The following is a 16,462-nucleotide window of genomic DNA, read 5'->3' on the forward strand; positions in this document are numbered from 1 at the left end:
ACCAATGAATACCCCAGTTTTTCACCATTAAAAAACTTTAATATGGATGTATACTGATGCAATAAAAATTGCCGGCATACAAGGCCTGATGGAAATGACAGATGATTCCCTATCAAAAAAAGCAGCAATCTGGGCTCAATCATATGGTACAACAAAACAAATGGCTGGAAAAGCTGATCGCTGATCTGTTACAAATGTGAACAGGATCAAAACAAATTCTGACAGAATTAGATGTCACCGCTGCGTCCGCTGATGGCTTTGTAGTTGAAAAGCAGCTGGTTACTGCATGCGTGATTAAGGGTTCAACCAAGGAAAGACATTTGGAGATGAAGGCAATCGTGCTGTTAGAACCTCAACCCCCGTCTCTGTAACCTGAAGAAGAAATTTGTTGCTCAGAACACAGAAGACAAATCTCAAATAACCCCTACTTATTGGAATGTTCTAGTATCAAGTGATACAAATAAACACAGGCACAAAATGTAGTTAAACCTAAGTGGTATAAATGTCACAGCAGCTATATAACGTAAGCATTTTTATTGAAGTGGTTGAGAATTAAAATACTCTTGAGCCAAAGGATTACATGGATATCATCTGTAGAGACGACCTTTTGAAGAAAGAAACTTTTGACATACTTATTTGGGCATATGCTAAGCATATTTGTGGTTCAACAGAAAGGACGACTGAGTTTAAACTAGCCTAGAAAATTCAGTCTACTAGTTTAATTGACAACATGCTGCATTTACCGAACGTAGTTTCAATTATCTCTGGTAACTAGACACCATACAAATTCAACATATATATTTTTGAAGGAAATGTACAAATTCAACATGTAAAGCAGAGAACATCAGTACAACAAATCTGTTAAATAGTTTTTTAAAACAAGATATCATATGAGAAAACTAATAAATATAGGTGAATAGGTTTACTAACCAAAAGAGTGTGCTCGAACTGAGCACTTCGTTTACCATCTGCAGTAACTGCAGTCCATCCATCTGGCCATAATCGGTCACGCCAAACTCCTGCAGAAAAGCAGCCCTTTAAGATGTTTAAATACAGATATGCTTGTCTATCTCAGATGATTACCTGCATTTATCATTGGCTCAATAGTAAATGTCTGCCCAGCTTTCATGACACCAACAGCTTTATTTCCTATGATGTGTTAAGGAAAGAGCAGCCCAGATTGTCAGGAATGTTTATTATGACTGAAGAATAGTTATAGCAGTTCTTTTATTACAATTTACACACATGGAAGTTGCATCCAACAATGCTATATTTTCTTGACATGTCAGAACAATTGAAAAGTAGAGAGCAAGATTTCATTTGAAAAACTAATAGCAACCAGGATACTTCCATAATGCGGAATATTTGGGGCACAGTGGAACAGCTCTCCAATACCATGTCCGCAATATGATTTCACCTGCATTTAAAATAAGTATTTTATGCAAATAAGTAGTGAAACAGTAATCTACAAAACATTAAGAATCACTTAGATCATCATATACGATACATCATCCTTACCACAGAGAACCCTGACATCGATGTATGCCGATTAATGACTTCCCCAACCTCACGAAATCGAACCCCAGGTTTAACTGATCCAAGAGAGAGATAGTAACTGAATCAGTTTATCTCAAAATTAAAGGTACCAACAATATAAACAAGCAGATGATCTATGTCACAAAATTTAACATTAGTATAGAAGATGTAATATGACTGTCATCAACAAGATGACAAATAAAATATAATAATAACTTAGACTCGTTTTCAAACGTGGTGAAAAAATTACGGTGAGTATGTCTTGAGTTTACAAGCCCTAGAGAGCCAAAATGGTCCCATGCTGCCACACACGTTTTGTTTGGGTCACACAAATAGTTAGCCAAGGGTGCGGGGGCAGAACTCCTGCAGGCCGGGCTAACTTGATTATTGTAGGATACCAATTCTAGTCTAAATGGACTTTATTATATAACTCTCTTGTAACCCTAAGAGAAGAGAGCAATTGAGTGTTCTAGAGATCGGATGTATTGGGAGCTAGGGTTTTTGTGGAAATTTTGTACTATGTGATCTCCAATTTCTTTAGTGACACTTTTGCAACGTTGCTGCCCATGTGCGTAAGTCAATAGATCGAACCAAATAAATATTGTGTGCTCTTGTTCTTTTCTTATTTTTCTTCTTATTTCGTTATTCTCCCTACCTATCGCAACAAACTATTGTAACCTAGAGATGTTGGTAAAGAGTTTTAGTACTCCATTTTAAGATATTTTCATTTTACACCATATAAAACCTCAATGTTACAAATAAATCCCTCACCTTTTCTTGATTCCACACAAACCACTAACCACTTCCAAAGTTCATATAGCTAGATAGATGGATAGATAGATATAGATATATATAAATCCAATCACTCTGGTTATGCCTCTAGCAAAAGTAAAGATGACACATTTACCTAACCAAACATCCCTCAAAATCTTGCACACAAAAGCTCCCACTCCCTCTTCCAACTTGACTGCTATTACCCTCCCCAATTTCATCCATCATTAATGCCCCTTTCCCCCTCTATTTCTCTTGTTGCATTTCGGGCAAGTGAAACCCCTCCCAATGACCGCCTTAACTGACCCGTAGATATGCGGCACCAAGCACCCCATCAATGATTTCTAGTTTTGTAGTGGTAACTTGTGTTCCATGTGATTATTGCCAATCTGCAGTGTCAACTTTAGTCTCAATGCCATTAGCAAAACAAGCAACCAGATTATGTAGACACAACAAGCAAAACCTAGTCAACCCTAACTCAAGCATCATTTACACTGCAACTACCTTAATGACCACATTGAGACTGCTTCACCAGCAAGGTTCACATCCACTACCCCACCCACAACGAGCAAGCACAAGATTGGATCACAATAACATCTCGATTTGCAACACAGATGATTTCAAAGGTGTTTGTACTCTAAGTCAATTGCATAGTTGATGTTAAGGTTTTAAATATTGGTACCGAGCTTGTACCATTTTTTTTATTAGAATGGTATGATAACAATATGGTTCCGATATCAATAATACATATCAAAACTTACTTTTTCAAAAAAAAGAAAAATGGTCAGCAATGGTCATCGAACAGACCCAAATCGGGTGGTTAGGCCCATATGAAACTGAACCAACGCTAAATCAGAACGATTCAACAGGATGGGCCGGTTCAGTTATAAAATCCTGCCCCCCTCCTTGGTTCTATGGTTCAAGAACCTTCAAGGGCTCTTGTTCACATATCAATGGATGCTGCTTGCTCCCCCTCTTTGAGACCGTCACTGGTATGCCCCTCCTCTCTCTCTATGTTAGGATCAGGGTTAGGGTTAGAGCTAATCATGGGCCGGGCCTCAGGCCTAAACTCTACTTATTTTTAGTTGGGCTTTGGTCCTGGCCTATTTAAAATTTGACATTTTTTGTATCCAAGCCCAGCCCATGATGAGCTACAGTTAGGGTGTAGCCCTCAAACCCCCATTCCTGGTGTTCTCTTCTTTTTCGGGCATTGGTGCTATGTCGCTGAGGTTGAGCAAGTGGGTGGAGGTATGCCGATGGTGGAGCTAGGACAACATGATGGAGAACCAAAAGAGCCGCCAAGAGTCACTGATAAGCCTCCCCCCTCTCTCCCTCCTTCCCTCCCTCTCCCTATTTCCATACAACTGGAATGGCACAGTACGGACCTTTATTGTACCGAATTGGTCATCGTCCGATATGAGCCTTGATACCGATTTGGAAAACCTTGATGGTTGATTTATGATATGACTAGCATGTACCAGTACATAGTGTTTTGATATCCCAATACCCGTATGAGTGCTGATTCCACGTTGCAATATTATGGTAACAATCCTACCATCCTATTCTGGCAGTTTTGAAATATTCATTGTAGCAACTACAACCACAAGAGGAAGATCAAATGACCACTTCTACCCCACTCTTGGGAGAGATACTAGCCCATGAGGGAGATCATGGTTGTTGCATTATTAGAGATAAACTGTAACATCACATTAAGGTGGAGAATCAAAAAAATGTTCCATGCTTTTGAGGTATTTGCACTACCATCAAGATGTTGATAAGCGATATGAGGAGAAAAAACTTGTTTAAGTTTGAAGACTAAAAGCATAATCACACCTTGCCACCTAAAATAAAGAGTTCAAATTTAAGTATCATACACCAATGAGTGATTTTCAAAGTTCCCAGAAATAAAATGGATCAACTCATATTATCAATAAATAGGTTTGACCAAACATATTGTAACATTCATTCAAAGTGTGGCACATACACATACTGCAACTATGAAGGCTTGTGCCAACTATTTGGAATTGGCGTTATCAATTTTCATTTGTCAATAATTCCAATTAACATCAACCATTGACATTATTGCAAGTTTTCCGTACCTTTAATCACAAGTTCCTTTGCATGTTACTTCAGAATTCAGATATTCCCTCATACTATATCCTTCAAGAATTGACATAGATTCAAGCACATTTCCTTGTGGAAAACTTCTCAAATCTTCACCGCATATGCTGATACCATATTGACCGACAATCCATCAATTTGTCTTGAACTAATGTAACTCCTAGATATTTAATATACTTATTGCTAACTCTATCCTTTCTAGTTTACCCCTCTAAGTCCAACCCAACATTCTACATTCTAGTACATGCATCTTCTTTTCTTGGACCTTCTTTACTTGTAACATTAAAATTTGTTGATTTGATTAAAGAACAGAGAAATCTGAAAATGGAAACAAAAATCCTGGTGACAAAGATTTCTAAAATGGACTTCTAACAAATAGCACCCAACCATCTCAAAAGACTCAACACTTAAATTAGGACTACCAATTCAACCAGGATATCTTTTAGAGAACAAAAAGTCAATTAATAACATAGGAGTTTGTTTGGTTGCTTGGTCCTCTACAACCCTGGTTGCAGCAACGGAACTACTTGAGACTATTTAGAGAGATGCGCCCGATTGAGATGCAGAAACTTTAATTGCCAAACACGATGAGATGTAGCAACTTGCGGAGGACAAGCTATCACAGCTTGAGTGGTGCAATCAAAATAATCAAGCTGCATTAAGGTAACACAAATCCTCCCAAAAACCAAGTCTTCTCATCCCACTCCCAGTATCAGCTCTAGCTTACATCTCTCCATATCCTCTTCCTTGCCTCATCAAAGCTCTAGCCTAATTAGCCTTTCCCGTGATACAATTGGCCATTCTGGCAACTGGTTTTCCATTCCAGAACAGATCATCCATTCTAGGAATCCTCCAGCACTGATCATCCTTAGCTCTTCCACCGTCACCTCTCTCTCTTCCATCTATCCACCTTCCCAAAATCCCTCATCCTAGCTGATGAAATCCCCTCCCCTCTTCATGGCCTTCTCTCGAACCCGACGGCAGATTTCTATACAACTGCAGACATTCAAATGGAGTGCACTGTTCAGATGAGGGAGATGAGTGAAGATGGTATTTGTCCCATTGGGAAGTATAGGGGTGCTGATGGGGTTGTGAGAAGGGAGTTCGTGGTGGGTATTGTCTATGAGTTGAAATATAAGAGCAAGAAGGAAACAAAGAATCAAAATTGTTGGCAAAAGGATGCAAGGGTGTCCATGATTTTGAAATCTAGAACTGAGGTTGAAAGGAGGAAGGTGTTTGGTTGTGTTCTACAAGTGGAGGACTTTTTTAGAAGTTAATTTTTACCATGCAATTGCTAATTTGTACCACTATGTTCTTCTTTGGCACACTTATCTTATTTCAGTGATTAATTTATGCAGAATAAACCTATGCATCAAGGAGAAGAGCTTGTGAAGAACCAAAGAGGCAGTTAACTGAAGTTAGCAAAATTAATAATGCTGAATAAGTTTACTTACAAGAATTGATCTCAATGAAGGGAAATTAACTCTTTAGAAATTATAATCTGTCCATGATTCATGACAAAATCTAACTTGGAAGAAAAATCATCAAATGTTTAATAAGTAAATGATTCCACATAATGCAGAACATAAAAACATGTATTTAACAGGAACTACCTATTGAAATAGCTTTCTCTAAGCACTCATATGTACAACGGACAAGCTGTTGAGAAGCTTCATCCACATTCCCGACAAAATATGTTTCATTAAGATCACCTACAGATTCATCCAATACTATGGAGTTATGTAAAGGAAAATCGTTTCAACAAGCTACTAGTAACCAGTAGTGGTATCTCACCATGGACGCCTTTATAATATACAGTCACATCAACATTGACAATGTCACCGTCTTCAAGTCTCCTGCATAAAAAAAAGATATAACATTAATCAATTGGATTGGATAATACTTACTAGCCAACAGCTATGGCACAAATAAGCTAACTTTTTGTATATACATCCATTAATTTCTCTAGCATGAACATAGTGCAACAATATCGGTATGTAGAGAGCAATCACAAACTAACCTAAACAACCTTATGCATAAGAAGTTAGCCTATATTTCGTGCATAAAAACACTATTAATTTAAGCACTTGTACTTCATCAGAATTTCCAACTGCATAGAAATTGTGCTTCACCCTGCATATTATAAAAAATGTGCAACTTTTCTTACACAAGTAGATAAACATGGCATTAAAAGAAAAACCACAACGAAAAGCCCTGAACTTAATCTCTAGTATCTTGAACTACGAGACTCTTGGAGGTTATTGTTCCCACCAAACTTTCAAATGGCAGATGAAAAAGCAAGGCATTCAGATTTCAGAGTCCCAATAAGGAGAAACATAAGTTTCATCCATAAGGCATAAGATAAGGCATAAGCTTCATAAAATTTCCTTCTTGAAAGAAAATTTGAAGGAAAACATGTAAAATGTAAAACATAAAAAGAGAATGCAAAGAAGTAGAAGAGTAAAAGATATCCTACTACATGGTTTGCCAAATCATGTCGAACCGGCTGGTTCAGCTACCGGGACGGTTCGACATATCCATTCGATTCGGTATAAAAGTCACCCTCGCTCATTGGCCTAGTGTTCAATTCACGGCCTCACCTCCCCGCTGCGTTCGCAACCCTCGCCTCCCCCCATGCTCGCGACCCTCAATGCTGCATGCCCTCCCCTTGCTAGCATCATCAATATGCATCCCCCCTCCCCTCTCTCTCTCTCTCTCTCTCTCTCTCTCTCTCTCTCTCTCTTACGGGGTTAGGGACAGGGTTCCGAGCCCTCTCTCATTCAAGCCCCCCATACCCAATTATGAGGGCTTTCCAACCCTCTCTCTATTGGCCTCTCTCTCCCCCTCCCTCTCCCTCTTTTCCCCCCTCCCTTTCCCTCCCTCTCTCTCCTTCCTCTCCTCCCTTTTGGCTCTCCTTGTATCAGTATGGCACAGTACGGACCCATAACGTGGTGAACCCACAATCGGCCGATACGTCCTCCAATAGCGGTTTGGCAAACCTTATCCTACTATATATCCTAAATCTTGATGTTCATAATATGAACATCTAATCATCATTCTTATATGTGTATAAGGCTTCAAGGTTGTAATGTCCAACAGATTTTGAAGCCAAAATGTCAACATGGTGCCAAGCCTACCTAAAAGAAAATCCAACAGGGTCACAAATTCATACAACACCTAGAAAGATGCATCAGAAATACTATTCAAAATAATGATCCTTTTAAAGAACTTTCTTCCCTCTATTGATATCTGTGCACCAACCGCAGCTATTGATGAATGAAAAAGAAATTTGTGTACAACTTAAACCAATTTACCCTAACACTGGCCTTCTTAGCATCTCAATTAGAGCAACATAACATATTGTGAGATCAAGTTCTGTGCTCTTAAGAAGATCTTTTCTCGGTAATAAAAAAGGGCCTAGGCCCTTAAAAGAATAAAACCATCAGCATCAGTTATAGTGAGATGGAGTTCACAAGGTTAACCCGGAGGTGCAGTTGGAAGATATGCTAGATGTATGATAACTGTTAGCTAACCAATCAGCTGGTATGTTTGCCTCCCTAGAATGTTTGTTGCACCAAACATCAACATGTATTCAAATGCGTTACTTCAATAAGGGTCTCCACAACTTTCCTCATATTTGGCAAATTTATCCATGTGATATCTCCTAAAAAAATTGAGAGGGTGCAAAGAGATAAAGCAAAAGGATGAAGTGGAAGCAATGTTACCAAGTTCGTTGGTTTGCTTAGTTCAGCTACAGATTCATACCGCTAAGAGTACGATCAAAAGAACATTTCTCGTACAAACATTAAGAAAGTTCTATACTTCGCTTTGATTAGATACGGATGGTGTCAACTTCTAATTCAATAATAATTTTCCATTAAACTTTTGCTTTGTTAAAACCTGATCCATTTATTTATCGATTAAAAGTGTAAAATATATGTTATAAGGCTTCAGGTTTACACATTGTTCAGTTATGTATGTCAACTCACATAGAAAAGATACTTCAAGATATTTTTCTATCTATAACCACAATGCCCCAGCACTTATTAATATCCAGCAACTATACCCTCCACTCTCTTTTCAAATTCAAAATGCCATTCTATCTAGAAAAGTTACCCGACTTAACACCCCCAACATCCAGGATTTCAGCAAGACATGGCCACCCTACAACCATCAGAAATCCAAATCACCAACAGGTATCCACCCAATAAGAAATAGCTCATTTTGTCCAATCTATAGTAAATCGTATTGCAATTCAGTGTAACCGACTAGCAATATGTGGAGTGGAAAAATAAAAGGTACCCTGAATTGAAGGATCACAAAAGTATTACCAGGGACACCACCTTTCTTGATGGATTTCATAATCCCTGAAAACTCAGGTTTGAAGAGCAACGACCTCTAGGCATTAGGCCTATCAGTGAGTTGAATCTAACCCATATATGACCCAATTAAGTCATGTTCAGTTAGTCTTTTCATCCATAAGTTAGCCTGATTACTCGACACAATAATTAGATTGGGCTTTGGGCATAGGCTGACTTTACCCGATCATGGCCCAAACTAACATAGGTTTATATAATACAAATTATAACAAGTAATTATTTTTAAACAAACTTTACACAAATCATTAAATCAAAGACCTAATGAAGGTTAAAGGAGGTGAAATTCAGAAGGTAAAGGGTCTTCCCACTGCTTGATCTCTCTAAGCTTGGATGCTAAGCAAGTGTTGGCAAACTCTAATCCTCCTCACTTCAAATCTCTCTCCCCCCAATTTCCTCCCTGCTTTCTTCCTCTCCATGTGCCTCTCTCTCTCTCTCTGCCTCAACTTGCCCACTATCTCTAACCTCACCACAACGAACTCCAAACCTTCATCCTTAACTGCACCTTTACCTCCAACTACAGCCACCTGTCCACCTCTATCCTTAACCACTTCCTGCCTTGGGTGCAATCGCCGCCTCTACCTCTGATCCCATATCTCCCCCAAATTTGACCTCACCTGCTCTCCTACCTCTGACCCCACCATCAACCCCACCCCTCCACCCTCAACTCCTTCCTATCTCAAATCCCAATCCTACCCTGAATACAAACCCAAACATTATCAGCTTACCTTGACCTGGACCCCAACCCCTAGCCAAATCAGATCAAAAATCTAACTCTTGATTAGGTTGGTTTACAAAGAACTTTTGACAAACTATTGGGTTTGCTCAATGAAATTACTTGGTTCAGTTCAGGTTGATCCTTGACACGCTTATAGGCCCACCCCTGAACTTTTGTATTCCCTTTTTTCCTCCATATGGTACAATCATCCTGGCAGATAAGCCTGCAAACAAATCAGATATAGATTGGATACAAGTATATCCATTATCCATATCCATTTTTATTTGATAAATACAGATATAGATACAGATATTAATTGGATGCAAAAATTAATATTTGTATTTGTCTTAAACAGTCACAGATACAAATAGGACAGAAAATATAGATATAAATACATGTATATGTCAGATAATTGAACTTTATGACAACCAAATCAACAATATCACTGAATAGAAAGTCAATTAAGTCAATAACACGTCGGTATTGTCATTTATTTCTGCTAAAAGTTCATGAGTGCTATATAAGATTAAATAGGTTTACAAACGGAATTGGATACTTGGGTACGAATTGAATAGTTGTCTATCCGTAGTTGTATCCATTTTTCTTTGACAGATGTGGATACAAATACAGAACTAGTCGCATGTTCTAATTTCTATCCCTATCTAGAAAGATTCATATACAAAAATGGATGTGGACAGGTATTATTAAATCCATTTTCACCCCTATCAGCAGAAGTATCTCCTGGATTGGTTAATCTGACATCTAATCAAGCTCTTAAGGTTTATCTTGACTCTTTAGCCTCTTGCAACATTCAATTCATCTAATCCATGGATGTATCATAAAAACGTGTTAAAGCAGACCGTACAAACAAAACTTACTAAAGTAACCACGGGGATTATAAATCCGATGAGCTAAGAAAAAATGTTAGGTTTTGAACATTTTTATTTAGTTGAAGTCATTGTCACACCATATACATTCTACTAAGATAGCCATCTCCATGCTATCATTAGATCCTCGAAGATTAATCCAGCTTCACATGCATCATCGGTTTCTTGCACCTTTTTCCACAATCATCTGACTAGTCTAAAACCTTGACAAAGACCTAGTTACATCTACCACCTATGCACCCGTCATGATCTAGCCTTTCATCCAAAATGCATGCTCTTAGAGAATCAGCATGCTCCTAACATGACCTACAAACCCCTGCTCTAGTTCTGATCAATTAGCCAGCTTCTCTAGCAATTTAACTTAATGACAGTCCACTTTAGTCCTACATCATTGACCAGATCAGAGGTTGATTTTGCCATCAAAATTGCCAGTTAGGCTTCTTTCAAAGACTAAACTACACTTTTGGTCAAGGTCCGCCATACCGGTGCATACCTACTGTACCAATATTGAACCGAGACTCGATACAGGGGCATACCAAGTCTCGGTATGCCAAACTAATCTCATTTTGAGCATACTGACACTATACCAACATGGTATCGGTAAGGGTGAGACAATAAATCTTGCTTCCAGCAATTCATATCAGAACAACCCATATTGCATGCAGCTTCAAGATTACTCGCCGTGCATGCTATATTCAGCTCATCTTGGTACTATGAACACATGTGCAAACCTACTCCTTGCATTGCACTATCATGGCTATTGTCATGAATCACATCTAAAGCTTCCTTGTGGTCATGATCTCCCATTAACAGGTACACAAGAACAAATCTGAAAGAGCTTGTCATTTGAATTCAGCAACATCGACACTGCAAACTGAGCAACATGTGCATACCATTTTGCCAATTGGTTACTCTGGAAAAATCATCCATCTCAATATAAAAAGAAGGGCCTATAAAAGTTAGTGACTTAGACCAAGTGATGCATAATGCATCATTTAAGTTCACCATCATGTCCTATTGGAGTGTGTGCAAGTTTACAAATTGTACAAAATCACAATTCAAGCATGATTGTAACAATAAGATTATTTATATAAAAGTACAAGGAATACAGAAATTAACAAACTTGGCAAGGAGAAGTGCTAATACGCCAACTGATGGCTAATAACAAGGTTGTGAATTGATGTCCCAGAATTGATGGCGACTCCATTGTGCCCAATACCATAAACCTAAAAATCTAATTGTTACTTTCAACACAACTAAATTTTGTCCCTCAGAGAAGGCGTTCATCTCTTACCCTCTATCATGATCGTATAAATTTATTTATGTCCCACATATTCAAAAAGTACTACACCTAATCTACCAATCTCCTTGACCACCCATCCCTTTCCAATCCAACTAGTATTCAATAAGCACAATTAAATAGATTCAACAAAGGATTCCTTTACAACTTTAGTTTTATACCTAAAGGTTCTTCATATTCTAGTATATGCAGAAGTTCAAGCTTAGTCTACCACTATCAAAAATAAAAAATTATGGATTTCTCAAACATAATGACCTTAGATAATCTACATTACTTCAAAGCAAAAAGGTTTTGATGTACAAAATTTACCAGATTTCGACATCTGATGGAATCTTTGTAGTAAATTCCCTTTGTGAAAATCGGATTGGGTATAAGCAAGGCAAAGTACGTAGATATACAAGTTAAGATAATTCACACCTGGCATCTGGAATTCCATGGCAGATGACTTCATTAACAGACCTGTATTTTAACAGAACAAAAAAAGGTCAACAAAATAAACCTAGTTTGACAGCAAATTCTGATATCTTAAACTAAAAAAAAAAAAAAAAAAAAACTTACGTGCAGCAAGATTTTGGAAAGAAATGGTAATTTAATGGAGATGGGTATCCTCCTGGAAAATAATTAAAATAGATTAAGAACCCCCACAAATACATGATAATGCAGGCATTATATTCAGAAAAACAAAAAAAACTGTATATCATCTACACCAAAGTCATAGATGTACTGTAAATTAAAGCAAAATTTCCATTAATCACCACCATAATCAGAAGTTTCAATGTGTACATCCTACTAAATATCCCATATTCTGAAGCAAAGACTTCCCTGCTATTCTGATTAGGTTACACTTCAGCACATTGTAGGTTAGCAAATTAGGCAAAGAATATAATGTAAATCAGGATTAAAGATGTTATCCGCTCCTTTTGACCAGGGATAGAAAGTTACCAACAAATCCAAATAAGCTGGTCATGCAGCCATAGCCCATGGGTAGCGATGGATCTAACCATTAGTGGTCAAGGGAGTGAATTGTCTATAAGCAGCATGTTATAAATTCCCAGAATATCTACATACACGTATGCATTCTTACATACATAATTCTATTTATACTCTTCATGCACATAATTATACATTTATGCATTATCAAATATTTTTTGTTTTCTTCACTTTCATAGCAGCACAATGCAGTGCCATTTTAGTCAAGTTTCTACAAATCTTGTGATTACACTTTTGCCATTTAATTATAAATTTATCACCACAAATATTCATCTAGAGAAAAACACTAGCGTATGTGCATGCTCTCGAGTAGAAGTAGTAGAAGTTACAAGATGATTATAAAGCACTCAGCGCAGAAAGTATACAAAAACACTACAAGTGTCACAAGTTCAGGTTTTGCCTAAGTATGGATGCAAGTGAGTTTGGATTTAAACTGTAGCCAACCAGATGTGGAACCAAATTATACCCAACATTTCCTGCTCGTGATCAGCTACTGCTGTAACCTATGAGGGGAAACCAGAAAACAATAACCAAACCACCAATAAGGTCACGCAAGGCTCTAGAAAAACTGAACCAGCCCCAAGGAAAACAAGAAGCAACCTTTCCCATCCAGCCAGTGGTTAAATTCTAGCTCCAACTCCTCAACCCGGAGCACATTTAAGTTGGATTTGGATAAGGCCAGAGCACTTGGAATAATATGCACATGCATGCATGTCTATTCAGACATACTATCTACATAAAAAGCATTAAAGTATTTAGATATAACAATTAGAGAGGCACAGTCTGGAAATAATCCCTCAAAGGTCTCAAGAGGAATATAAACAATGATATTCAATAGCGACCATAACTGATAAGACAAGGCTCAAAAACTCAGTTTCCCTTTCAAACTGAGATGATTGTTCTCCAGTTTCAACAATTTCAGCGACTTCAGAAGTCTCATTTGTGTTTCAGATTTCAGCCAAAAGTAGTCATCAATATATTTGTCATAAAAAATAAAGGAAAGTATAGCAAAAAAATTTACAAGTTGATCAAGAGTACATTATATAGCTTATTAGAATCTTTACATGTCATATGCTTACAAAATATGAAAACATCTAAAATAGGAGAAATTAAGAAATAACATGAATTGCAAAAATAAATTAGATACCACCATAAAGTTAGATGATATTTGGTAAGAATCTCATACAATATAAACATTTATAAAAATAAATCCTAGTTCTTGAATTTAAATCATTCCATTCTAACTAATTCTGATTTTCAATTATCATGTGGCTCTAGCAAGTTGTAAAGAATAACAAAAATCTCACCATTGTTTATACTATGTGGATATAGGAAAGTTGATGCAATTTTAATTTGTGTGATTGATTTTATGAAGATAAATTTAATGATTCCATATACAATTATAACACATATTAGCATCATGCTGCCTTATTTTAATCATGATTCAATAGCAAATCTTTTCTGCATTTTAATATCATTCTCACCGTTCTACCAAAAAAATTGTTCTCATCACATATTTTCACCTTGACCATATCATATATTAGAATGACTACCAAGTCTCATATACTAGCCAGCAGTTCCAAGCTAAACTTTATTTCATAACCAAGGTTTCAAATCTCGACCATACCATACCGTATCAACCACACACAGCAAACCATATCACCCCGCATGGGGGTATTGTCCAGTTTAGCAAACTGTGAATAGACAAGGGGGTTATACCACCCACATCTCTTACAGTATGGATACATAAAAGGTACATGGTATATACCATAAGATTTTTTAACCTTGTTCATAACTAACATGTTAGTTTTTTTTTTAACAGATGAGGTCTAAATTAGGACTACAAATATGTCATGAAAATTATCAAATTTCAATCTATGGGTACTCTTCCTAATTTATTTGCCAACTGCTTTGTTAAATCATGTAGTGCACATAATGTGGCTAACTCCCTTCATCAGTTACAACAATAGCTCCGCGATGAGTATTGCATCTAATTTTGCCTAAGAGTGATAACTTCTACAGTAAACAAGACTAACATTAAAATGGAAGATCCCTATTTGTTATTGAACTTTCAGTTTTATCTTTTCTCGAATGATAATATTACTATCATGAATTGACGATTGCACATTTGGTGCTTGTATGAATGATAAACTCCTCACCACAACCCACCATGTTACCATGAGCAGAATTTGCAAATTTGTTGTATCTAACACCATTTCTCTCTCATCAATAACACTAGCAGCATCAACATTTTAATATTCTTCTTCATTTACTTCTCTAATTTAAATATTTTTTGTTTCTTTCTGTCCACTTATTAGTACTCAGAATTTTCTACTTTAGGTACCACGCTTGCTTCAGAAACTCCCCATAGCACGGTTGCTTAGTATTTTCTTAATGTTTCTTTTGGGAGCTCTCATCCCCCCTCACACCCAAATCCAGCATAGCACCTTGTCCCAAATAAGGTAACCAAGGTCCAGTTCTTTTTTATTTTTGTTCATTTTTTTCCCTCCATCCTTTGGAGACCATTCAAGGTTATCCAATTTCATTGCACAAATATAGATATAAAAGCACATCAGCCATCAAAAAGTCGTATCATAACTAATTGGTATGTAAGTAGAACGTTATCACTTATACATCACTTGGCAGGTACTTCTGTCAATGATATCAAGTATCAAGTTTTCCAATCATCTCAAAATGCCAAGATAATTGTGTGATTTTAAGCAAATATAGGGATAGCAGATACTCCTCATGTGTACAATAAAAAAATTCAACTTCACATGCTTTCATAGCTTCACGCCATGTTAGTCCTCTCAACTGATGCAGAGCTGCAAGCATCACGCCTACTGAGAACTAAACCCTCCGTACTAGGGCTGGAATTGGGTTGCTCGTGGGTCGGACTTTGCATTAATTTTAGTCGCGTATTCAGGACAATCCTATTGAAACTTTATATCATCAACAGAGTAACAGCCCACTTATAGCCCTACTTCACAGTTTGCACAGTTGCATTTGACTCTTTTTTTCATTCTTCTTCTGGTAGAACAGTCAAGTATATCTCTAAGTATAAGCTTATGCCAATTCTACAGTTAAAAGCAAACTTCCGAAAAGTGTGTGAAGCTCCACCGGGTGTCCTTCACATCCTGTGCACGGTACATGCCACACCCTAGTAAAGTTACACTTCTAAGATTTCCACATTGACTGCTTCTTATGAGACATAAATGTGATTAGAAACCAAATTTGTAAAAGAATAACTTCCGCATAGAAAGGCATACTTCATTATCTGATCACTGGATTTGGCAGAGAAGTTCGTACAACACATTTACATGTGCAATAAACTCTTAGCTAAAAACTGTCTATAGGAAAATGACAAAAACAACTTACCAGCAGCTATTGTTGCCTCGTGAACCACTTTATCAATTTCATCTGTTGTAATTCCAGGTCGGATGATACGAGCAGCTGCATCCAAAACCTCCCTTGCAATCTGATTCATGAATAAGTTATAAGACGTAGAATGATACAATAAGAAACAATATGAGAGAAATGTTTATTCTCTCACACGTTCATCAGATCATGTCATCATGAAATGCAGACAGGTTCCCTTTGCATAAATAGGTACAGAGATCTTTGTCAAAACCATCAGATTCACAAAATCTAGTTAGAACAAAGAAATGCACAAAATGCAGGCACAATTTTCATTATTCTTCATGACATTAACTATCTGCTGAAAAGCTTAATTACAATTCTAAAAGTCAGACCAAACTTATAA

The 16,462-nt window shown here is 37.2% G+C and overlaps 1 protein-coding gene across 3 annotated transcripts in view; it reads right to left on the reverse strand.

Annotated features, from left to right (window-relative positions):
- Nucleotides 1–17: 17 nt before the first annotated feature.
- MAP1A (methionine aminopeptidase 1A) overlaps nucleotides 18–16,462 on the reverse strand; it is a 32,174-nt gene continuing 15,729 nt past the window's right edge. For all 3 annotated transcript variants that reach the window (XM_039121068.3, XM_008814132.6, XM_088718625.2), the window contains 10 exons: nucleotides 16,078–16,177; nucleotides 12,268–12,319; nucleotides 12,127–12,168; nucleotides 6,223–6,284; nucleotides 6,042–6,140; nucleotides 1,519–1,592; nucleotides 1,348–1,417; nucleotides 1,084–1,149; nucleotides 931–1,019; nucleotides 18–372 (listed from right to left, as the gene is read on the reverse strand). In XM_039121068.3, the coding sequence (XP_038976996.1) occupies nucleotides 295–372; nucleotides 931–1,019; nucleotides 1,084–1,149; nucleotides 1,348–1,417; nucleotides 1,519–1,592; nucleotides 6,042–6,140; nucleotides 6,223–6,284; nucleotides 12,127–12,168; nucleotides 12,268–12,319; nucleotides 16,078–16,177 (732 nt within the window). In that variant the 3' untranslated portion in view covers nucleotides 18–294. The remainder of the gene's footprint in view (nucleotides 373–930; nucleotides 1,020–1,083; nucleotides 1,150–1,347; nucleotides 1,418–1,518; nucleotides 1,593–6,041; nucleotides 6,141–6,222; nucleotides 6,285–12,126; nucleotides 12,169–12,267; nucleotides 12,320–16,077; nucleotides 16,178–16,462) is intronic.

This window comes from Phoenix dactylifera, chromosome 3 (genome assembly GCF_051530095.1).
Source record: "Phoenix dactylifera cultivar Ajwa chromosome 3, Ajwa_hap1_PhDact_Kaust_v1.1, whole genome shotgun sequence".
In the NCBI taxonomy this organism is placed as follows: domain Eukaryota; kingdom Viridiplantae; phylum Streptophyta; class Magnoliopsida; order Arecales; family Arecaceae; genus Phoenix; species Phoenix dactylifera.